Raw genomic sequence first — 25,565 nt, 5'->3', positions numbered from 1 at the left:
GCTTCCTATAGGGGAGAGGTGACTGTGGGTAAAGTCGCCAGGTTTGGGGAGGTGTTTGAAATGAGACGAAATCCGGACCTCCCGGGACGGAGTCGGGGACGCCGTCCGTCGGGGGGGACGCGCTGTGCCACAAGCTAACACGTGTTCCAAAAGGGGCTTACGTGTCGCCTCCGACGTTTTCGTTACAATGTAGCCGCTCCGGCGAAACAGAACACGCTTTCCGGACCCACTTAAGGACGGCTGTGACGTCACCTCACAGCTGTCGTCAAACCCCCCCCCCCCATCACGGTACTTCGTTGTCCGCCGCAAAATCCCGTATTTTCTATCCCAAATATGGACTAGGAATGTCGAGGGTGACGTCATCCGTCGGGAGGGAGGGAAGGGGGGGACCGCAGTAATGGAGCTACGCCTTCTCCGGTCTGAAGGAATTACACAGGAAGAGAGCGGCGTAGAGGAGGAGGAGGAGGGAGGGAGGGAGGGAGAGGAAAAACCGTCGGGACGCCTCTTATTCTCACCGGAATAACGGGATCGAAGAAGTTTATTCTGGACCAGCCTGGAGACCCAGCGGCCAGCGCCGTCGAACCGACAACCCCGCGAGGAAGGACCCGCGAGAGTCGGCGGCTCCGAAACACACCCCCACCCCCCCCCCGCCCGGGCCGGCCCGCCCCCCCCCTTCCCGAAACGAGAAAAGCCTCCCGTCTTTATCGGCTCGCAGCGAATGCTGGCTCTGGTTTTCCCCGTCAAGAGGAAGAACTCCGCCGTGACTTTATCATGGACGACCTGGGTATGTTTCACACACGCCGGGGCTACGTGTTGCGTTGTCTTGTCCGGGACGGGGGAGGGACGGGGGGAGGGGGGGCAGAGAAAACGTTTTCGGTCGTACAAATCCCAGCTTTATTCATAATATAATAATGTACTATTAGAAATGTGCGCTACAGAGCCTGACGTGACTGAAACTCGCATCGTAACCCCGTCAGATGCCTCGGCCCTGTAACCCCCCCCCCCGGGGGGTCTGCAGGGTGAAGCCAAACGGGGTGTATGTGGACAGGAGGACGATTTGCCTGGTGTGTGTGTGTGTGTGTGTGGGGGTAAACTTTATTATTGTTGTAAGCGGTGCCCTGCGAGGCCTGCACGACCTGATGTCGCTCCTTTCTCCCCCACCCCACCCCCACCCATCCATCCACCCACCCGCCCCACTTTCAGGAGTCGCTTCATCCCGAGACGGGGGGGGTTTTCTTCTTTGTTTTTGTGGTTTTACTAATATGTGCGCGCGCCGCACACCCGGGGAGAGGCTAATTACTACCACGTTACGCGCGTGGCCGGCGCCGCTAGCGCCGCAAATTCCAAGTCCGATTTTGAATCCCGATTCCGCACAATCCGATCCGACGCCTGGTCCGTGAAGTGGGAAAGTTGGGAACACGGCGAGCGGCGACGGCCGCCACGTGACCGGGTCGGCTCGACTTTTCTCCTTCCCGTCGACGCGAAAGTGCGCGCGCGCGCGCGCACACAACTAAAACGAGTGCGTTTTTCCCTCCCTTGGATCCCCCACCCCACCCCACCCCACCCTCCTCCACCCCCAGAGGTGGCGAAAAGCCTCGGGAGCTCAGCAAAAATAGAAGGGTTTGTTTTCCGAGAGAGAATAAAGCATCGGGCTCTTGTGCCGGTAGGGCTCTCTCTTGAAACGGTCTTTTCAGAAAGGAGGAGGAGGAGGAGGTGGTGGGGCCAGCGGGTCTGGTTGGGAGGAGGGATGGAGATCTCCGGCCCAGCACATCTGGATTGGATTGCGCGCGCGCGCGCGCGCCGAGAGTCGGTCGCAGGGCGAGAGAGGCATAAGCGCTGCTCGGACGTGTTTAGAGCGGAGTGTTTACGCTGCTGGCCGCCTCCGCCTGCCGAGACTCGGCGTGTCCAATGCGGGGAGGCTCAAGGCGGGAGAGACCACTTGTTGAGCAGGCCTCCGGCCAAGACAAACAAGCCGGCGGGGCAGCACTAAATATGGTCATAATTCCCATTGAGAGAAGATCAGCTCCTTATATGAGCAGCCCGGGCTGTGTGTGTGTGTGTGGGGGGGGGGTGGGGGGGTCTCGTTCAGCTATGTTTGTGATGACTAATTTGACCATAGGAGTGGGAACATTTTGGCAAATTGAGGATATTTCGGCTGGCCCTCGTTTTTCGTTTCCTCAAGGGTCTTTTGAGGTTAGGGCTTGGGTTTAGAATTAAGCCGAGTCGAGTCAGTTTCAGTCGTGTAGCCCAAAGTCCCCAAAATCCCAAATTTGCCTCAGCGGGCTTTACAGCAACACAGCATCCTGTTAGGCTAAGGTTAGGGTAATGGTTAAAGCTGGTCATGTAGTTCTGCTGGTTAAGCTTGCAAATAGGGTTCAGCTATGTTTGTGATGACTAATTTGACCATAGGAGTGGGAACATTTTGGCCAATTGAGGATATTTCGGCTGGCCCTCGTTTTTCGTTTCCTCGAGGGTCTTTTGAGGTTAGGGCTTGGGTTTAGAATTAAGTCGAGTCGAGTCAGTTTCAGTTGTGTAGCCCAAATTTGCCTCAGTGGGCTTTACAGCAACACAGCATCCTGTTAGGCTAAGGTTAGGGTAGTGGTTAAAGCTGGTCATGTAGTTCTGCTGGTTAAGCTTGCAAATAGGGTTCAGCTATGTTTGTGATGACTAATTTGACCATAGGAGTGGGAACATTTTGGCAAATTGAGGATATTTCGGCTGGCCCTCGTTTTTCGTTTCCTCGAGGGTCTTTTGAGGTTAGGGCTTGGGTTTAGAATTAAGTCGAGTCGAGTCAGTTTCAGTCGTGTGGCCCAAAATCCCCAAATTTGCCTCAGTGGGCTTTACAGCAACACAGCATCCTTTTAGGCTAAGGTCAGGGTAGTGGTTAAAGCTGGCCATGTAGTTCTGCTGGTTAAGCTTGTAAATAGGGTTCAGCTATGTTTGTGATGACTAATTTGATCATAGGAGTGGGAACATTTTGGCAAATTGAGGATATTTCGGCTGGCCGTCGTTTTTAATTTCCTCGAGGGTCTTTTGAGGTTAGGGCTTGGGTTTAGAATTAAGTCGAGTCGAGTCAGTTTCAGTCGTGTGGCCCAAAATCCCCAAAATCCCAAATTTGCCTCAGCAGGCTTCACAGCAACACAGCATCCTGTTAGGCTAAGGTTAGGGTAATGGTTAAAGCTGATCATGTAGTTCTGTTGGTTAAGCTTGCAAATAGGGTTCAGCTATGTTTGTGATGACTAATTTGACCATAGGAGTGGGAACATTTTGGCAAATTGAGGATATTTCGGCTGGCCCTCGTTTTTCGTTTCCTCGAGGGTCTTTTGAGGTTAGGGCTTGGGTTTAGAATTAAGTCGAGTCGAGTCAGTTTCAGTCGTGTGGCCCAAAATCCCCAAATTTGCCTCAGTGGGCTTTACAGCAACACAGCATCCTGTTAGGCTAAGGTCAGGGTAGTGATTAAAGCTGGTCATGTAGTTCTGCTGGTTAAGCTTGCAAATAGGGTTCAGCTATGTTTGTGATGACTCATTTTACCATAGGAGTGGGAACATTTTGGCAAATTGAGGATATTTCAGCTGGCCCTCGTTTTTCGTTTCCTCGAGGGTCTTTTGAGGTTAGGGCTTGGGTTTAGCATTAAGCCGAGTCAAGTCAGTTTCAGTCGTGTAGCCCAAAGTCCCCAAAATCCCAAATTTGCCTCAGCGGGCTTTACAGCAACACAGCATCCTGTTAGGCTAAGGTCAGGGTAGTGGTTAAAGCTGGTCATTTAGTTCTGCTGGTTAAGCTTGTAAATAGGGTTCAGCTATGTTTGTGATGACTAATTTGACCATAGGAGTGGGAACATTTTGGCAAATTGAGGATATTTCGGCTGGCCCTCGTTTTTGGTTTCCTCGAGGGTCTTTTGAGGTTAGGGCTTGGGTTTAGAATTAAGTCGAGTCGAGTCAGTTTCAGTCGTGTGGCCCAAAATCCCCAAATTTGCCTCAGTGGGCTTTACAGCAACACAGCATCCTTTTAGGCTAAGGTCAGGGTAGTGGTTAAAGCTGGTCATGCAGTTCTGCTGGTTAAGCTTGTAAATAGGGTTCAGCTATGTTTGTGATGACTAATTTGATCATAGGAGTGGGAACATTTTGGCAAATTGAGGATATTTCGGCTGGCCCTCGTTTTTCGTTTCCTCGAGGGTCTTTTGAGGTTAGGGCTTGGGTTTAGAATTAAGTCGAGTCGAGTCAGTTTCAGTCGTGTGGCCCAAAATCCCCAAATTTGCCTCAGTGGGCTTTACAGCAACACAGCATCCTGTTAGGCTAAGGTCAGGGTAATGGTTAAAGCTGATCATGTAGTTCTGTTGGTTAAGCTTGCAAATAGGGTTCAGCTATGTTTGTGATGACTAATTTGACCGTAGGAGTGGGAACATTTTGGCAAATTGAGGATATTTCGGCTGGTCCTCGTTTTTTCGTTTCCTCGAGGGTCTTTTCAGGTTAGGGCTTGGGTTTAGAATTAAGTCGAGTCGAGTCAGTTTCAGTCGTGTGGCCCAAAGTCCCCAAAATCCCAAATTTGCCTCAGTGGGCTTTACAGCAACACAGCATCCTGTTAGGCTAAGGTCAGGGTAGTGGTTAAAGCTGGTCATTTAGTTCTGCTGGTTAAGCTTGTAAATAGGGTTCAGCTATGTTTGTGATGACTAATTTGACCATAGGAGTGGGAACATTTTGGCAAATTGAGGATATTTCGGCTGGCCCTCGTTTTTCGTTTCCTCGAGGGTCTTTTGAGGTTAGGGCTTGGGTTTAGAATTAAGTCGAGTCGAGTCAGTTTCAGTCGTGTGGCCCAAAATCCCCAAATTTGCCTCAGTGGGCTTTACAGCAACACAGCATCCTGTTAGGCTAAGGTCAGGGTAGTGGTTAAAGCTGGTCATGTAGTTCTGCTGGTTAAGCTTGCAAATAGGGTTCAGCTATGTTTGTGATGACTAATTTGACCATAGGAGTGGGAACATTTTGGCAAATTGAGGATATTTCGGCTGGCCCTCGTTTTTCGTTTCCTCGAGGGTCTTTTGAGGTTAGGGCTTGGGTTTAGAATTAAGTCGAGTCGAGTCAGTTTCAGTCGTGTGGCCCAAAATCCCCAAATTTGCCTTTACAGCAACACAGCATCCTGTTAGGCTAAGGTCAGGGTAGTGGTTAAAGCTGGCCATGTAGTTCTGCTGGTTAAGCTTGCAAATAGGGGCCAGGGAATGAACGTAGTCACCGAAGGTCCTCACAAGTACAAACAAAGTGTGTGTGTGTGTGTGTGAAAGCGAGATAATGCGGAATAAATTAGGCTAATCTAAATCTGACGCGTAGCCGATAACTCGCCCATATAACGGGGATCCACACAGAAGCATGAAACAGAGAGAAAAGCAACTTATAGAACGCCATACCCCACCAGAGAACTAAACGGATGCCAAGTAAGATGTCTGGAAGGCCAAAATAGGGAGCCGGTCTTACAATTTACCCCAAATGCAACAGCCTGACAAATACAGCCGCCCGGCACATGTCCGCCACCTCTGGTCCAGGACAGAGAAAGTGATTATGTCACGGCCGGTGTCACTGAATGAGCGGTGCTGTCGGGGCGGGAGGGTTTCCTGCTCGTCAGCTCTTGCTGGAACAAACCGACCACCCGCACAAAACAACGCTGATCACTGACTAGAAGTTCAGACACGCTTACACCGAGTCCCGATATCCACACACGTCAAGCTGGTCCGCGTAGGCCGTACGCTTTTATCAAGCGAACGCAGCCGACGGGAACCGCTCCCCCTCCATCTGGATCAGTATGATATCGGCTGCTGAGTAGACCTCCTGCCCTTCCTGCCCTTCCTGCCCTTCCTGCCCACGCTGGCATGCGTAGATACGAGTGCAGAAATGTTTGTTTGTTTGTTTGTTTATAACGCTGTGAATGTGCTGTAGAATTGTGCGACTGCTGAGTCTCCCGTCTCCCGGCTGTCCAGTGTCTGTCTGTCCAGTTTCTGTCTGACCGGTGTCTGTCTGACCAGTGTCTGTGTGACCAGTGTCTGTCTGTCCAGTATCTGTCTGACCGGTGTCTGTCTGACCGGTGTCTGTCTGACCGGTGTCTGTCTGACCAGTGTCTGTCTGTCCAGTGTCTGTCTGACCGGTGTCTGTCTGACCGGTGTCTGTCTGACCAGTGTCTGTCTGTCCAGTGTCTGTCTGACCGGTGTCTGTCTGACCGGTGTCTGTCTGACCAGTGTCTGTCTGTCCAGTGTCTGTCTGACCGGTGTCTGTCTGACCGGTGTCTGTCTGACCGGTGTCTGTCTGTCCAGTGTCTGTCTGACCAGTGTCTGTCTGACCAGTGTCTGTCTGTCCAGTATCTGTCTGACCGGTGTCTGTCTGACTGGTATCTGTCTGTCCAGTGTCTGTCTGTCCAGTGTCTGTCTGACCGGTGTCTGTCTGTCCAGTGTCTGTCTGACCGGTGTCTGTCTGACCGGTGTCTGTCTGTCCAGTGTCTGTCTGACCGGTGTCTGTCTGACCAGTGTCTGTCTGTCCAGTATCTGTCTGACCAGTATCTGTCTGTCCAGTGTCTGTCTGACCGGTGTCTGTCTGACCGGTGTCTGTCTGACCGGTGTCTGTCTGTCCAGTGTCTGTCTGACCGGTGTCTGTCTGTCCAGTATCTGTCTGACCAGTGTCTGTCTGTCCAGTGTCTGTCTGACCGGTGTCTGTCTGACCGGTGTCTGTCTGACCGGTGTCTGTCTGTCCAGTGTCTGTCTGACCGGTGTCTGTCTGACCAGTGTCTGTCTGTCCAGTATCTGTCTGACCAGTATCTGTCTGACCAGTGTCTGTCTGTCCAGTATCTGTCTGACCAGTATCTGTCTGACCCAGTGTCTGTCTGTCCGGTGTCTGTCTGTCCAGTGTCTGTCTGACCGGTGTCTGTCTGACCGGTGTCTGTCTGTCCAGTGTCTGTCTGTCCAGTGTCTGTCTGACCGGTGTGCTGTGTGTGTGGTTTGTGTCGGCTGACCGCTTGGCTGCTGTTTTGCCATTCACCGAGCCTGTGTGTCTCCCTTTAGGAGAGCCCGAGGCACCTAGTTACCCTCTCAGTCCTCGTGTTGTTGTGTTTGGTACGTAACTGTCTCTCCGTTTCTGCCCGTGCACCTGCCTGTCTGTCTGTCCATCTATCTATATATACCTGTCTGTCTTGAGCTGGACCGTGTAACCACCTGCTGCTCATGGGGTTGGGCCTTACTAACACACTGTTAAAACAAACACACACGTAATGGTTCATGGAGGAGCACCGTTCTGAATCCCCAGTGCAACACCATCCTGAACCTGAACCTGAACCTGAACCCGAACCCAAACCATCGCTCTTACTACATGCTTTCATTTCCATGACGCTATTCTCTCCACATGTCTGCTGTCCTCTGCCTGCCTCTTTCAGTTCAGTCGGTGGGAAATCTCCTTGACTGACTTCAGTTCATTTCAACTCAGTTCACAATGAGCTTTCTTGAAATTGAGTCAAGTAGCGCCCAAGACTTGCCAGGGTGCATCAGAGTACCGCAGAGCAGACCAGAATGTCCGAGAACGGATTTAGAAATTGAAGCTACACTATTCAATATCAAGAAAACTTGGATCGATCGATCGATCTATCTATCTATCTATCTATCTATCTATCTATCTATCTATCTATCTATCTATCTATCTATCTATCTATCTATCTATCTATCTATCTATCTATCTATCTATCTATCTATCTATCTATCTATCTATCTATCTATCTATCTATCTATCTATCTATCTATCTGTCTGTCTGTCTGTCTGTCTGTCTGTCTGTCTGTCTGTATCGATCAATCGATCTGTCTATCTGTATCTACCCATCTATCTATCTATCTATCTATCTATCTATCTATCTATCTATCTATCTATCTATCTATCTATCTATCTATCTATCTATCTATCTATCTATCTATCTATCTATCTATCTATCTATCTATCTATCTATCTATCTATCTGTCTCTGTCTGTCTGTCTATCTGTCTGTCTATCTATCTGTCTGTCTGTCTGTCTGTCTGTCTGTCTGTCTGTCTGTCTGTCTCTGTCTATCTGTCTGTCTGTCTGTCTGTCTGTCTGTCTGTCTGTCTGTCTGTCTGTCTGTATCGATCAATCGATCTGTCTATCTGTATCTACCCATCTATCTATCTATCTATCTATCTATCTATCTATCTATCTATCTATCTATCTATCTATCTATCTATCTATCTATCTATCTATCTATCTATCTATCTATCTATCTATCTATCTATCTATCTCTGTCTGTCTATCTATCTGTCTGTCTGTCTGTCTGTCTGTCTGTCTGTCTCTGTCTGTCTCTGTCTATCTGTCTGTCTGTCTGTCTGTCTGTCTGTCTGTCTGTCTGTCTGTCTGTCTGTATCGATCAATCTGTCTATCTATCTATCTATCTATCTATCTATCTATCTATCTATCTGTCTGTCTGTCTGTCTGTCTGTCTGTCTGTCTGTCTGTCTCTGTCTATCTGTCTGTCTGTCTGTCTGTCTGTCTGTCTGTCTGTCTATCGATCAATCAATCTGTCTGTCTATCTATCTATCTATCTATCTATCTATCTATCTATCTATCTATCTATCTATCTATCTATCTATCTATCTATCTATCTATCTATCTATCTATCTATCTATCTATCTATCTATCTATCTATCTATCTATCTGTCTGTTTGTCTATCCATCCAGATGCCCTCCTGGCTGACTTAGAGAACACCGGCTCTCCCCTGGCCAGGCATCCTGTCCTGTTGACCTCTGACCCTCCACCAACCTCTGGCCCTGCTCCCCAGGACTCCGCCCAGACCAGGCCGCCCCCGCCAGCCTACACGCCTCAGCAGGTAGGAGGCTCATCGGAAAACAGTCTTCAGTTTCTCTAAAATGTGATGGGATGGCAAACCTTTTTTAATATTTTCATCATTAGGTATTTTTAGTTTTATATTTGAAATGGTTTTTTTTTTAATTATTGTGAAAATCCCTTAAATCGTGATGCATTTTGTACTTACTGCCCCCTCCTACTGAAAAAAATACCTAAACATAAAAGGTAGAATTTAGTTCTTCTAATGTCCCCCTTTTGTTTAAAAGTGCTCCGCCTTCTGCTCCTCTCAGCGAGTCTCTTCTGACGCTCACGATATCAGACCCTCATTTGCATACAGCCTATCAAATCAAACTAAGAAACCCCACCCATCCTTAATTCCCACTTGTCACTCAAAAGTCCTCTTATGAATATTAATGAGGACCAGACCACGCCCTCACAGTTCTTGAGACAACTGAGTCCGGCTATCAGTAACGGGGCAAAAAACACAATATTTATAATTTAGAAATTAAAAAAAAAATGTGAGTCGAATGTTTCAGTATGCCCTATTGATGATTTTAGACGTGAAAAGTTCAGTCTGGTTACTGATTTGTCTGACTTTAATCATATCGTTTTAATTAAGGTTTACCAGCCTTTGTCCAATTTTCAGACGGTTTCGTCTGCGATGAAGTCCAATGGCTCCCACCCCTCCAACCCCGAGAAGTTGTACAGGTAAACCAGCTTCTCAGTCTCTTCTCTCTTCTTCCTATGAATGAATCTGCTTCCCTTTGTCCACAAGAGGAGGAGACACCGGCCCCGCCTAGGCAACACAGACTGCAAAAAGAACACATGTCTTGTGTACCAAATGCACCAATAAAGTATAACTTACTTACCGACTTACTCCTAAACCCAGTTAGGAGTCATGTGGATCTAATATCAGACTGGAAACAACATGTAATGTGGTTTTTGTGTGTGTGTGTCTGTGTGTGTTATTGAATTATGGAATAACTTTTTTTTTTTCTCTGAGGAGATGGGAGCATCTGTTTACCAGATGGCTCATTGCAGGACATGTGTCATTCCGAATGGGTTCTTAATTATTGACGTGATGGGCGGTCTGTCTGATACGATGTCTGTGAATGGGTTTTAAACTGAGGAAGCTGGGCGGGTTGCTATGGAGGCAGTATGTGACACGGACGGTGATACGCTCTTAGCTGCGGAGTAACTGAGGAATACAGAGAAGTTATCGGCGGGAGAAACTCAACGGCGCTCCTCTCTGTTGACCGAAATGTCCCGGTGAGTTGGCTGTTAGCTAAACAGCAGATTAGCACTCTGGTTGTTGCTAACCTTGAGGATTGTTGCCTGATGTGAGGGTCTAAGGACAGGATGTTGTGTTGCTGTAAAGCCCCTTGAGGCAAATTTGTGATGTTGGGCTATTTGTGATATTGAGCCAGTTGAGGTGGTTCGGGCATCCGATCAGGATGCCTCCTGGGCACCTTCCTTTGGAGGTTTACCGGGCACGGCCAGCTGGGAGGAGATCCCGGGGTGGACTCAGAACTCGCTGGAGGGACTACATGTCCAATCTGGCCTGGGAACGCCTTGGGATTCCCCAGAACTCACTGGAGGGACTACATGTCCAGTCTGGCCTGGGAACGCCTTGGGATCCCCCAGAACTTACTGGAGGGACTACATGTCCAATCTGGCCTGGGAACGCCTTGGGATCCCCAAGAACTCACTGGAGGGACTACATGTCCAGTCTGGCCTGGGAACGCCTTGGGATCCCCCAGAACTTGCTGGAGGGACTACATGTCCAGTCTGGCCTGGGAACGCCTTGGGATCCCCCAGAACTCACTGAAGGGACTACATGTCCAGTCTGGCCTGGGAACGCCTTGGGATCCCCCAGAACTCACTGGAGGGACTACATGTCCAATCTGGCCTGGGAACGCCTTGGGGTCTCCCAGGAGGAGCTGGAGGGACTCCATGTCCAGTCTGGCCTGGGAACGCCTTGGGATCCCCCAGAACTCGCTGGAGGGACTACATGTCCAGTCTGGCCTGGGAACGCCTTGGGAGCCCCCAGAACTCGCTGGAGGGACTACATGTCCAGTCTGGCCTGGGAACGCCTTGGGATCTCCCAGGAGGAGCTGGAGGGCGTTGCTGGGGAGAGGGACGTCTGGAGTGCCCTACTTAGCTTGCTGCCACCGCGACCCGACCCCGCAGAAGCGGCTGATGAGGACGAATGGGCTGTACAAATAAAATGGACCTGACTTGACTTCAATGGGAGAGCCCTATATGAGCCTCCTAGAGGGCGCCATCCACTCTCTCCCTGAGCTGGGACTATGCTGTCTCGCAGCTCTTCTCCCTACTGGCACTGCTTCTTCACTTGTGCCAGATCCTCCCAGCTTTGGATCGCCTGCAATCTGGCGCCTGGTTGCTGAGATCCCGCGCCTCTCGTGGCGAGCAGGGTCCATTGTTGTATGTTATGTTGTTTTGCGGAAAAAAAGACGATCGCCGAGTTGGTTTCTAATCCGCTCCTGTATCGGCTTGTCTCTCGGTGAGGACGGGAGAGGAATTTATGGCGAGCCCGGGTGGCGCTGGTGGGGGACAGTGAAGTGGACGTGAGCCGCAGCTGGAAATCAAAGCGGGCGTGCTGGTGGCCATGAAGGCAGTTGGGATTTTTGGGTTTTTTTTTATATTTTTCTGTGTGTCAGTCAGTGTGATGAGCAGTCAGGTCAGAGGGCACAAGAGTTTATCTGTGTTTCAATTAATCTGGATGTTAGTGTGTGTGTGTGTGTGTGTGTGACAAACACACTCTTATCCGGAGCGCCACACACCAGTTGTAAAAAAGGAACTGAAGTTGGTGCATTTTGGTCATGTTGATGATGAGGACGATGTCTTCTTTTCTGTCTGCCACCTCCCAACCCCCCACCCCACCCTCACCCCACAGCACGGTGTGTAAGCCCCGCTCCCCTCGCACAGCCGAGCCCCCCGCCTTCTCCTCCTCCTCCCTCCTGGGCGGGGGTCTGAGCGAGCTGGACCACCTGTTACAAGAACTCAATGCCACCCAGTTCAACATCACAGGTCAGTGTGTGTGTGTGTGTGTGTGTGTGTGATCCTTGTGTGTTTTATGTGTTGTGTGTAATCTTTGTGTGTGTGTCTATGTATACAATGTGTGTGCAGTTTGTTGTGAGTATAGTGTGTATATACAGTATGTTTGTAATGTGTGTGTGTGTGTGTGTGTGTGTGTGTGTGTGTGTGTGTGTGTGTGTGTGTGTGTGTAATCTTTGTGTTGGATTGTCAGATGAGATCCTGGCTCAGTTTCCGTCCAAAAAGGAAGAGAAGGAGAACGTGAAGGACAAGACTCCGCCCCCTTCTTCCAGGTACCGTCTGTGTAATTTACCCAGAGTCCCCTAGATGGCGCTCTTTACTCTCGGCAGGGTGACGCGGGGGCACGCCATGGTGAAAAATGTTAACCAGTGACCAGTGACTAAATATTTCATCTTCTGAAGGCAAAATTGATGAGCAAATATAAATCCTTATATTTAATCAAGCTTTTATTTTTAGAGGTGAGTTTTGATTTTGGGTTTTTTTTTTTAAAATTTTAACAAAATTGACTTCAACAAACAAGTAACGTCCTGTCTGTCTGACATCATTTTGTCCGAATCTCTGCACCGAATGGGAATTTAGTCTTGAAAAAGCGTCTTGACAAATATTTTCCATCATAGTCTCTCATCATGGGGGGACCACTGACCCCCCAAGTGTGGGGGGGGGAATCTCTCGACGCACATCATCAGAATACCGCAATAATATTAAAGTTACAATCCTGGAGATTTTACGTGCAGAGGATTCTTTATCACAGTCATATTTACAACCACGGCAAAAATACAAGAAGGCTTTTGTAGTTGAGTGTGGTAGTACTTAAGCATGTAGTGATGTAGGTCTTCGTCATAGCAACCAAGTGAGGAAGAGGGAGGCAGGTAGTGCTGAGTTTGAAGAACTGAAAGTTGTGGCTAACACTCAAGACATGGCAGATCAAGCTGGTAGACGACGTTTACTGACCAGAGATTACAATCTAGTACTACTACTACTACTACTACTACTACTACTACTACTTTCGGCTGCTCCCGTTAGGGGGCGCCACAGCGGATCATCTGTTTCCATCTGTTCCTGTCCTCTACATCGTCCTCTGTCACGCCAGCCACCTGCATGTCCTCCCTCACTGCATCCGTAAACCTCCTCTTTGGCCTTCCTCTTCTCCTCTTCCCTATTCAGCATCCTTCTCCCAACATACCCAGCATCTCTCCTCCACACATGTCCAAACCATCTCTCCTGCTTTGTCTCCGGCCCGTCCAACCTGAGCTGTCCCTCTAATCAGGAACACTTTATTTGTCGTTTCCCCCCCAGCCCACAGCAGTGCAACACAAAGACAAAAACACATCCAGGAACTACAAGAACACACATACCCAAACTAACACGTATGTCCAAACTAAACAAAAAAATCACTGTCTAAGGGAACGAACACCAGCCAGGATGACTGTCCGAACCACCGGTCTGCGTGGGCTAGCAGTTAGCTTAGCCCGCCCCACTTCCACGTCCTGCCAGATCGCCCTCGGCGTTTCCTCCTCAGACGTAGCTCCAGGCAGGGGCCGTGGTCCCCTGCCCCACCGGACGAAGCAGACCAAGCGCTCCCAGACACCCTCGACACACCTCCCCGCACTCTTCACGACGACATCACAACACCTCAGTCAACGCCAGGTGAGGCCGCCGCCAGACCGCCCTCGGTGTTATCGGAACTGCCGGCCTGCACGGGCTAGCAGTTAGCTTAGCCCGCCCCGCTCTCCCAGCCGATCCAGCGCCAGCTCTCCCAGCCATCAAACAAAGACAAAACTTAGACGCAGATGTGGACAAAGACACTGCATGGACGGTACTGGGTGAGGCCGCCATCTTCCTACACCGGCACTCGGTGCGGCCGCTGCAAATGCGAATTCGCACGGCCATCTTCCTACACCAGAGGCGGAAATAATATACTCGTTCCTAATCCTGTCCTTCTTCATCACTCCCAATGAAAATCTCGTCATCTTCAACTCTGCCACCTCCAGCTCCGCCTCCTGTCTTTTAGTCAGTGCCACTGTCTCCAAACCATACAACGTAGCTGGTCTCACTAGAAAACCTTCCCTTTAACTCTTGCTGGTACCCTTCTGACGCAAATCACTCCTGACACTCTTCTCCACCCACTCCACCCTGCCTGCACTCTCTTCTTCACCTCTCTTCTGCACTCCCCGTTACTTTGAACAGTTGACCCCAAATATTTAAACTCATACACCTTCGTCGCCTCTACTCCTTGCATCCTCACCATTCCACTGTCCTCCCTCTCATTCACGCATATGTATTCCTTCTTGCTCCTACTGACTTTCATTCCTCTTCTCTCCAGTGCATACCTCCACCTCCCCAGGCTCTCCTCAACCTGCTCCCTACTCTCGCTACAGATCATAATGTCACCGGCAAACATCATAGTCCACAGAGACTCCTGTCCTGCCTGATCTTGTCCGTCAACCTGTCCATCACCACTGCAAACAAGAAAGGGCTCAGAGCCGATCCTTACCGCATACCTCACCACTGTCACACTGCCCTCATACATATCCTGCACCACTCCTACATACTTCTCTGCAACTCCCGACTTCCTCATACAATACCACACCTCCTCTCTCGGCACCCTGTCGTATGCTTTCTCTAAATCCACAAAGACACAATGTAACTCCTTCTGACCTTCTCTATACTTCTCCATCAACATTCTCAAAGCAAACATCCCATCTGTGGTGCTCTTTCATGGCATGAAACCATACTGCTGCTAGCTAATCATCACCTCTCCTCTTAACCTAGCTTCTGTTACTATTTCCCATATCTTCATGCTGTGGCGGATCAGCTTTATACCTCTGTAGTTGACTGGTTAGTGCAGTCGCCTGTGGTGCAGGAGACCCGTGTTCGCATCCTGGCTGCCCCCCGAATTCGCTACATTGGTGTCAGAAGTGGGATGGGGAGACCGTGAGGCCACCGGAAGCGGGTGTGCCCAGAGGCGTGAGGGAGCTGGTATGCTGAAGTGCGGGGACGCACTTCCTGAAGGGGGGGTAATGTAATGACCATGAATGTGCAGACTCGCTAGCCGGTTGGCTAACGGGTCGGACCCTTTAGTCGACTGGTTAACGTAGTCGCCCGTGGTGCGGGAGACCCGGGTTCGCGTCCCGGCTGCGGCGGTTCCCGGCTGCCCCCCGAACTCGCTACACAAATACTTGTTTGTACAAATACAAACAACAAGCTATGGTGAATTAAGTCCATAAGTTCACTATAACTGCATTATCATATTTATGATGTTTTAGGTCAAATATATACCGTATACTAAGACAAAAACTTGACTAGATGTGAACTGTACATAACTGTTCCGACTTACATACAAATTCAACATAAGAAGAGACTCAAAAACGAAACTTGCTCGTAACCCGGGGACTTCCTGTATATCAGTTATTTTAGACTGAAGTCCTTTTTTTTGTACAGGGTAGAGATAGTCAAAACTAAATGTTCTTAGCTTTGAATATCTCTATATAATAATAATAATAATAATAATAATAATATATACGTATATATTTATATATATATAATAATATATATTCTAATATTAATAAATAACTAATATTAACAATTAATATTATTTCTTTTAATATTTCAATATAATGATATATTATATTAAAATTAAAAAAGTTATATGTATATATTTTAGCTTTTTTTAAAAAAAATTAAAAACTGTTTTGTACTCTGTGACAGACCCTCTCCTGTAGTCTGCTGACAGACTCACCTCTCTGTATTATATCGGGACTGTGTGAAGGTAAAACCTGGATGTTGTGTTTTAGTTCTGCGAAGCCCTCGGCCACCTCCGCCACGCTGGAGCTGGACAAGCTGATGGCGTCTCTGTCGGACTTCAGGGTCCAGAGCACAGTAAGTCCCCTACACGAACCCAGCACGACAACACGGGGTTAAGTTGACGGTCAGACTCAAACGTTAAGGGGGGTCTGTGTGTGACGCCGTTTGAATCCGGCTCTCTACGGTTCAGGGATGTGAATTACAACAACAAATCATAACAAGACAAGACAAATTCAAATACAGAGGGACACCTGCCACGTTCATGCACCCTCCATAGACGTCAGTTTGCTGCGATGTCAGACATCCCTGCCGGTATGTACGAGTCATATCGCAGGCTCGGGCGATCGGACGAATATATCGGCAATCGGCGATTGGCTGAGTCCAATCGGCAGGGGATTTTTTTCTGCGCGCGCTTTTTATCCTTTTATTTTGCTGATTTAATCATCTGCCTCCTTGAGAATTCAGATCGTTAAATAAATAACCTGTAAAGCGCAAGTCAAAGAGTGTGCAAATAGACCGGGCAGTCAAACTCAAACAACAGTAACACACACACACACACACACACACATATATTTATATATATATATGTATATGTATATATGTATATAAAATCCAGTGAGTCAAGTAAATTTTTGACTCACTGGATTATTTTGCTCCTTATTTGTTGAGCACTTTCTCTACCATTGAGTGTTTCTTTTAACAAAGTTTTATATAATGCATACACATATATAGTATGTATATATGCACACACACACACACACACACACATATATACATTGATATATATATATATATACACACACACACACATACACACACACATAAGGCCAATGATGGTTGTGTTGTCCGCAAACTTCAGGATGTTAACAGACGGGTCACCTGAGGTGCAGTCATTGGTGTAGAGGGAGAAGAGTAGAGGGGAGAGCACACATCCCTGGGGGGCGCCAGTGCTGATTGTCTGGGTGCTGGATGTGATTTTGCCTAACCTCACCAGCTGCCTCCTGTCTGTTAGGAAGTTTTTAATCCCCTGGCAGACGGGGGGCTGGTACAGTGAGCCGGGTGAGTTTGGAGTGGAGGATATCTGGGACGATGGCGTTGGAACGCCGAGCTGAAGTTCACAAACGGGACCCTTGCGTGTGTCCCTGGGGAGTCGAGCTGTTTGAAGATGTACTGCAATCCCATGTCGATGCATCATCCACTGACCTGTGTGCTCGGTAGACAAACTGCAGGGGGTCGAGCAGGGGGGTCTGTGATTTCCTTCAGGTGGGCCAACACCAGTCTCTCGAAGGATTCCATGACCACAGACGTTAGGGCAACGGGCCTGTAGTCATTTAATCCTGTGATACGGAATTTCTTGGGGACCAGGATGATAGCGGAGCTCTTGAAGCAGGAGGGGATGTCACACAGCTCCGGTGATCTGTTGAAGATCTGTGTGAAAACGGGGGGCCGGCTGGTCAGCACAGACTTTAAGACAGGAGGATGACACACCGTCCGGGCCCGGTGCCTTCCTGGCCTTCTGTCTCTGGAAGAGCTGGTGCACGTCCTCAACACAGATTCGTGGGGGTTTGGTGGGGAGGGGGGAGGGGGAGTGGCTGGCAGGGAGTGCAATTGGTTGTGTATTGTAGACGGACAGGGGGAGGGGTGTGAAAGTTTGCTTTTCAAACCTGCAGTAAAACCCATTTAGGTTGTCAGCCAGTTGATGGGTCCTTGCAGTGGGTGGGTGGGGGGGTCTCCTGTAGTTGGTTATATCTTTCAAGACTGATGATGGGTCTTTGGCGGAAAACTTGTTTTTCAACTTTCCAGCATAGCACCTTTTTGCCCCTCTGATCTCCTTTGTGGGTGTATTTCTGGCTTTTGTTGTACTGGATCCTATCTCCACTCCTGTAGGCTTCCTCTTTGGCCTGGCGAAGCAGCCTGAGTTTAGCTGAGAACCAGGGCTTACTGTTGTTAAAAGGCAGTGTTGTAGTCGAGTCACTAAACGTCGAGTCCGAGTCGAGTCCCCAGTGTTCGAGTCCGACCCGAGTTCAAGTCCAAGTCGCCAGAGAAGAGTCCGAGTCGAGTCCGAGTCAAATCCCCGTTACCCGAGTCCGAGTCATCAAGGTTGAGTCTTGAGTCGAGTTCCAAGATGGGCTCCAGTGCTCCGCCCTGGCACCGTGAAAAAGCTGACATACAAATAAAAAAAAGGTCCGCATGAAACAAGTGGCTGGCACCGCTTCAAAGGGAGCTTATTTACTTTGTGACACAATAGCCAAACAAATGCACTTGCGAGCACGTGCGCACACACCAGTGTTGTAGTCGAGTCGCTAAACCTCGAGTCCAAGTCGAGTCTCGAGTCCCCAGTGTTCAAGTCCGAGTCATCAGTGCTCAAGTCCAAGTCAGGTCACGAGTCCTAAAAATCAGGACTCGAGCCGGACTCGAGTCCGAGTCCTGGACTCGAGTACTACAACGCTGGTTAAAGGTACAGAAGGTTTTGGTTTCTTTCTCGCCCCACCGTGGCTGTGTATAAAATGAATGAAGCGATGAAACGACAGAAGGCTCAAATCCCCAACACTCCTGTGTGACGTCATCTATTGTCTCTTTTCTATTAGCCAGCTGCACCTGTCAGTCCAGTGGTCTCCACCCCACAGCAGCCAGCCCCGCCCCCACAAGCCTCATCTGGTGGCTCACTGGACAGCATGCTGGGCCTCCTCCAATCAGACCTGAGCAGACAAGGAGTTCAGACCTCCTCCAAGGGGAACTGTTCGGCCTGTCAGAAGCCGGTAGTTGGACAGGTAGGAAACGTCTCCAAATTCAAACCGCCAAACAAACCCCAAGTCAATGTTCCTGGCAGACGAGGCGAAGTTAGTGCAGAGCTTAAAAAGCAGGGATTTGAACCTGTGACTGTTTGGTGACATTGTTGCCTCCGTGACCCCTGACCTCTCTCTCCTGCAGGTGGTGACGGCGTTGGGCAGGGTGTGGCACCCCGAGCATTTTGTGTGCACGGAGTGTGAGATCGAGCTCGGCAGCCGCAACTTCTTCGAGAAGGATGGCAGACCGTTCTGCGAGTCCGACTATTTCAGCCTCTTCTCTCCCCACTGTGCACAGTGCAACAAGCCCATTTTAAATGTAAGAGCCCTGTGTGTGTGTGCCCGTCTGTCTCGAGTGACATGTTGCGTCTCATTTTGTTTGAACACAAACGCAAAAGCCCGGCCCAACATTTTTTGTTGTTGTTTTTCTTCACCCGATTTAGAAAATGGTCACGGCCCTGGACAAGAACTGGCACCCGGAATGTTTCTGCTGCGTCAAGTGCAGCCGAGCGTTCGGGGAGGAAGGTAAAAACTGTTGCACGTCCCGTCCAGGTCTTTCCAACGCAAAAAAACCCCAGTGAGACAGGAGGCTGAGGAGGATTTTGTGGTGTAACACGGCCTTTAAAAACACGAAGCGATAATAAGTGTAGATACTTGTGTCAAAAAGACTGGTAAAAGTAGAAGTTCTGCTTCAACTTCTTCACTCAAGTAAAAGTAAAAAGTACAGGCTCTGAAATGTACTCCAAAGTGTAAAATTAAAAAGTAGCCCTCTGAAATTTCTACAGCCCTTTTCTTGCTGCCTCTCACGTCGTATGAATACAATTTGAAGACTATTAAACTTAAACCATTCTAACTTCAAATAAAATAAAAAAAACAATACTGAAGATAATGAACATTGACTTCGCTCCGGTGTGCAAATCAGTTTTTTTTCCCCCAAGGAAAACAAATTGAACTGAACAATTACAGTTGAAAGACTGTGATATTTTTTACATTTTAACACCCCCAAATCCCATTTACCCACATCCTGCTCCCCTCTATCTACTCCTGCCCCTTCCTGCAGGCCCCTTCTCGGGAACAGAATTAAACCACATTACAGCAGGTTAAATATAAACATGAAAATGGAAACAAAATTAGATTAAAAATACAAAATAAATAAAATAAAATAAAGAAGCGAGTAAATAAATAAAAGTATAACTACTGCACTTGCATCTGAGCCATTTTAATGGCCTTTTTGGGTTTTATGGGGTTGGGTAATTGCTGGCTGTGTATGTGCTGGGCAAGCCGCAAGGTACTCACTCGCCCCAGGCCGGCCCAAGCCCGATTTCTATGGCGCCACCTCGCCAGGAGAGAGGCAGTCAACATAATAGTCAACAAAACAATCAACAATTCCCCTCGAATGCATTAAAACTAAAAACTAAAGAGCCTGTTTTAAAAATGTAAGGAGTACAAAGTACAGATATTTGTCCTGAAAATGTAGGGAGTGAAAAAAGTTGTCAGAAAAATAAGTACTCAAGTAAAGTACAGATACCTGAAAAATCTACTTAAGTACAGTAACGAAGTATTTGTACTTCCTTACTTCCCACCTCTGCCGTTCAGCTCTCTCTCTCTCGTCTCCTTTTCTTTAGGTTTTCATGACCGTGAGGGCAAACAGTACTGCCAGCAGTGCTTTTTGACCCTCTTTGCCTCCCGTTGTGAAGGCTGCACTCAGCCAATCCTGGAGAACTACATCTCAGCCCTCAACTCCCTGTGGCATCCACAGTGCTTCGTCTGCAGGGTGAGAGTCCGTCTGTCTCTTATAATGCCTATCAACTGGAATACCACAAAGTTGAATCAGTTCATCTGGACAGAACGTTGTGTGCAGATGAACTGATCCAACTCTGTAGTATTTCCTTACCTGGATTATTCAGCATTCACCAAGACATTAACTGGAATATTATCAGTTGTAATAGCCATCATCTGGAATATCAATAGCTAGTTATAATATCCCAACAACAACAACAATAATAATAGCCCAATGACTGCTGGGGTAGGCTCCAGCATCCCGCGACCCTAATCGGCTCTGTGCATAACTGTAGTCCACTGACTTCCGGTTTCTACTGCAGCGGTCATACCAGTTCCCTGTTTGTTGGCGTGTGCTATCGACAGTGGCACGTTTTTCGCAATGCCTGCAGGATTTTCCATGGATAAATGTCAACGACATGCACAGAATTGTCGACAAACTTTCCCCTGCACCTACCAGCAAACGGGTGAAAAGTTTCAAGTTGTACATATCAGGTGACGTCCACACTTATGTACGACTTGAAACTTTTCACCCGTTTGCTGTTAGGTGCATGGAAAGTTTGTCGACAGTTCTGTGCATGTCGTTGACATTTATCCATGGTAAATCTTGCAGGCATTGCGAAAAATGTGCCAGTGTCGATAGCACGCGCCAACAAACAGGAAACTGGTATGGCCGCTGCGGTAGAGACCGGAAGTCAGTGGACTACAGTTATGCACAGAGTCGATTTAGGATAAGCGGCTTGGCTAACGAATGGATAGATAATATCCTATATTTGGAATATTAATAAACAGTTATGATATCTGTCATTGTAACACATTTGGCCTTGTCACTAAAAGCGGGTTTGAATTGCTGATTTTGTCAGAGATAATTTATTTCAGATGAAACTCAGACCAGTTACTCACTGTTTTATCACGTGAGACTTCCTGACAAAGCGTCTGTCCTCTGTACAGGAATGCTACTGTCCCTTTGTTAATGGCAGCTTCTTCGAACACGAGGGACAGCCACTGTGTGAGGCCCACTACCACCAGTCCAGAGGCAGCGTGTGCCAGGCCTGCCAGCAGCCAATCCTGGGCCGCTGTGTGACCGCCATGGGCGCAAAGTTTCACCCGCACCACCTTGTGTGCCACTTCTGCCTCAAGCCTCTGAGCAAGGGATGCTTCAAGGAGCAGGAGAACAAACCTTACTGTCACCCCTGCTTCATCAAACTCTTTGGCTGAGGAGCCACAAGCAGCCCCCCCCCAACACCCACCCACCCACCCACACATAGGCTACATCAGCATATGAGAGGCTGTGCCTGTAGAGTTCATCATCACATCGTATGAAGTTGTCTGTCAGCAGGTGGAGCTGGTCTCTTGCAGGGTTTCGAAGTGGGGGGGGGGGTGATGAGTTTCATTCTGAGGTAGTGTAATAAAGGGGACCATGTTTTGACAAACGGTTATTCCAAATCTGCGCCACAGCGACCAAATCCAACACACGATACCAAATGAGTTGTAAAATTGCTTAATGACAATGTGTTAATGTATGTAAATTCTTAATGTACTTTATGAATTAAAATTGAACCCTGACCAGAATTCTTTTGCAAAAAGATAAGGCAGATTTGGTTTAATTTAAAATAACGTTTCAGCGAACGAGCTGTGCTGTGGTCCAAAAAAACCAACCAAAAAAAAAAAACCCCCAAAAAAAACCCCCAACCCTTTAATATATTTGCTTTACATTGCATTTCTATGTCTCCTACCATTGTGCTGTGTGTAATAAGGAATCCACTATGTATTTGTTCAAGTGCCAAAGATGCTTTTGCAATATTCTGCCACTTCTATGCAATTACTTCAAAATAAAACCAAAGAATTTAATAAAAAAAAAAAACCGTTGCCAGACTTTTGCCGCGGGGTGTAACGCTGCCTTCCAGACAAGTCGGAAGTAGTCGTCTGACGTCACACAACAATGGCCGCACCCATGGAGGCGAACCGTGTAAGTGGTAAACCATCAACTAAAAAGCAGCGTAACGTATATTTGCCTGCATTTAATTCAAATAAAGCATACTAGCATATAGTGAAACCTGTTCTGCGTGTAACTACATGTCAACATATGTCGCCATGTTATCAGGTAGCTGGTTACGGTAAACAGTCTGAAAACTATTTTCTCTGCACAGGTTATTTGGAAAAACGTTAAAAATACCAACAAAAAAAGTGTGAACATTAGCACATTTACTGATTTCTGCAGATGATCGGGAACACAGTTACCCAGATAGCAAAATGGCGGTGGCCCGGACCCGCCCCACACCCGACACTTCATCCGGCCCACATACCGCGTGGAATGATGGCACTTTCCGCTCCTGTTTGCCAGATCTGGGCCAGAACCGAACCATAGCAATGCCGCACGTGCCACATATTTGCCAAAGGTGGCCCATATTTGTTTTGTGATATTTGGGCCATATTCACCATTTACCGCACGGGCCACTTCAGGGTCACATCCAGATCACGTGTTGCCCAGAGCACCGCGTCTTTGCCAAATAGGCCCACATTTGATTTGGCATATTTGGGCCATATTTGCTATTATACATGTGGGCCACTTCAGGCTCACATCCATTTTGTCAGGGCCAGAAGAAGACCGTCAGTGCCGCATCGCTGCCTGAAGTGGCCCACATCCGGATGCTGTCTATCTAACGAGTGACGTATATGTCTGTCATTGAGTCTCTGAATAATGTGCGATTTTGAATGTCAGTAATCATAGTCATTCACATCCATCCATTACGCAAATATTAGATACATCGTATCGTTTTATTTGGTTTTTTTTTTGTTGTTTACGTTTGGCGTCGTCGTCGTCCCCCCCGGAAGGCTTTGGGGGTCGGACGCCGGACATTTCAAGCGGGAAATCCCGACTTCCGCCACGGAACGGAACGCGGCATCGCTAATTGGGTAAACCGCCCAACATGGCCAGCTGAGGCTCATTATTAGTGTGTAATAAGGAATCCGCTATGTATTCGTTCAAGTGCCAAATACTTAAGTTATATTCGGCCACTTCTACGCGATTACTTCAAAATACAACCAACGAATTTAATAAAATGTAAAAAACGTTGCCGGACTTCCGCGGAGTCGAATTAATTGGGCAAGCCGCCCAACGTGGCCAGCTGAGGATCATTAGTGGCTCAAAGAAAAAAGAGAAGAAGAAGCCCTTTACGCGTCGGAGCAGCGAGGCCGGAGACCCCTCGACTGCGAGCGAATCCGGATTGGGGAACTAAATGAGCGGTTCGGAAGAAGTAAGTCCTCCTCTCATTGTCATTTGTTTCGGGTCAGCGAGCCACCGTTCTAACGGCCCGTTGCGGTTCACTTCTTTCGCTAACCGGAAGACCGCTTTTGTGGGCTCGTTGGGTTTTTTTAAAAAAAAAAAAAGTCATTATTAGCGGGGAAACTTGTCGTTTAAACACGTAAGAGAAATGTTTCTATGATCGAATGTGTTGGTTAGACGTTTGTTTGAAATTTAAAATAAAACGATTTGAAATTCACAAGAATCCCGGCGGTCTTCCGGTGTTGCTAATTCGTTAGCATCGAGTCTTTAGCATCGGACCGTGCCGGTGTTTTAGCCCGTTTACTGCAAATCTCGTATGACGCGCACGACTCCGCCATTTTCCAAAGCGAACCAGAGTTCGTTAGGGTTTCTGAAATGTTTTCCCCCCATCTATTTATCTGTCCTATCTATCTACTAACGTTACGCGTTACCATCATGGCGGGCCCCATTTCACGCCGCGGCCATCTTGGATTTAAAAAAAAACAAGTGGTGGGAATTTAGTCACGCCCCCTTCTTACTCAATCGGGAATCGATGCAGCTGGGGCCAGCAGCAGCAAACATGGTTTGGACTACCAACCTCGAGCACCTACCGTCATTTACCACAATATGAAAACTAAGCTGGATCTTTTCTTTTTCCGAGTACTTTCTGCCTCTCCTGTGCCAGTGAGGAGAGACACACACACACACAGGGCTGTATTCAAAGAAGCTGTTTAATCACAATAAAATAAAAAATAAGATACATTTCATTTTTATACGGTACATTCAATATTTATACATTAGATTGTCCCATGTACAATATTTTAATTCTTTGTACTTTAACAAAACTGTTGGTTCATTTTAAACTAAAATATGTTCGGTCAACTGTCATTCTGTTGTAGCAATAAACTGGAACTCACTACCAACTCAAATCATCAATTGTTTGCTAAACTAAGCTAGTGATTGCTCATCTCAAGGTGTGGGCTAAAAAATGGGACTGTACTGAAATGAAGTTAAATATGTTTCAATCTAAGGTTTGTGTGCACTATTTTCTTGTCAGCTGAATTTAACAAAGGTTTAAAACAGTGGTCCCTGAAAATGTGTTAGGAGAGCACACACAGTGCACAGTTGGTTGACTGTTCCACTTAGTGAAAGGGGTATGACTCCATCAAAAATGTGGTACTCCTTTATGCGTCTTATTGACCGTTCAACATGTATTCTCAAGCCAGCAATACTCTGTGTGTCTGTGAGCTCATCACAGCTAAACTGTCCACTTGGGCCTAAAAATGCAGGGATTACAAGTTTTACATCTATTTCATCGAGCAGGTCTTTGATAAGGAAGCCCTTATCGGCCATGACCTCATCACCTGACCCTAAGAGGTCCAGAACACCTGACCTCTTAGTTATCTCCTTATCAGAAATACATCCTGTGTATAGATTACTTACCAGGCTAACTGACCCTGAGGGAGTGATCCCAATTAGGGATTTCAGTGTAGTGTTACTTTTATAATGGGAGTATGTCATGGTGTTCAAAACCTTCAAACTAGCTGTCTCGATGCGGATCTCTGTGCAGTCTAGTATCACTCTTGTATTTGGGTAGAATTCCCTGAATACTGGTGGCATTAGCTCGTCTACTGCTGCTCTACTAGGCCATATTGGGAGGGTCCCTAACATAAAGAGCAAATAGTTGGCCCACGTCGCACAGTTCTTGCTGACTGTGGCCGGCGACACATTGAATCGTACAGATAAATCCAGAGCAAAAAAGCCCTGCCTCACACGGCACAGGAACAGGAAAAACTGATCAGTCAGCGATACATGCTCTGCATGGAAGCCAGACACAGAAATGTGTTCTAGGTTATGGCTGTTCCTTTGCATTTGAGTCCATCGCACCATGGACTCTGCAGTAGGCTGTAAAGCTAGGAAGAGTGCTTTGAGGGTGTGGTAATCCTTAAAACCTGATCAGATTGGGCGCACACTGGAAGCGTTCTAGACCAAAATGCTCTTTTCATTTTCGTCCTCCAGGAA

At 47.8% G+C, this 25,565-nt stretch overlaps 1 protein-coding gene across 5 annotated transcripts; it reads left to right on the top strand.

Annotated features, from left to right (window-relative positions):
* The first annotated feature begins 476 nt into the window (after window positions 1-476).
* LOC130127069 (transforming growth factor beta-1-induced transcript 1 protein-like) lies at window positions 477-22,124 on the top strand. Of its 5 annotated transcripts, none has more exons than XM_056296620.1 (12): window positions 477-784; window positions 7,034-7,084; window positions 8,705-8,853; window positions 9,478-9,539; window positions 11,749-11,882; window positions 12,103-12,181; window positions 15,704-15,788; window positions 18,302-18,484; window positions 18,645-18,818; window positions 18,943-19,024; window positions 20,125-20,273; window positions 21,230-22,124. In XM_056296620.1, the coding sequence occupies exons 1-12, from the start codon at window positions 772-774 to the stop codon at window positions 21,494-21,496; spliced, it is 1,428 nt and encodes a 475-aa protein (XP_056152595.1). In that variant the 5' UTR covers window positions 477-771; the 3' UTR covers window positions 21,497-22,124. The 5 variants fall into 5 exon arrangements, with proteins under 5 accessions (XP_056152595.1, XP_056152594.1, XP_056152596.1 ...); XM_056296619.1 differs by having other exon boundaries at window positions 9,451-9,539; XM_056296621.1 differs by lacking the exon at window positions 7,034-7,084 and having other exon boundaries at window positions 9,451-9,539.
* The last annotated feature ends 3,441 nt before the right edge of the window (window positions 22,125-25,565 follow it).

The sequence above is a fragment of the Lampris incognitus genome, chromosome 17, assembly GCF_029633865.1.
Source record: "Lampris incognitus isolate fLamInc1 chromosome 17, fLamInc1.hap2, whole genome shotgun sequence".
Classification (NCBI taxonomy): Eukaryota; Metazoa; Chordata; class Actinopteri; order Lampriformes; family Lampridae; genus Lampris; species Lampris incognitus.
Note: the sequence above shows the minus strand (reverse complement) of the source record. Positions and strands in the feature narration are given on the sequence as shown.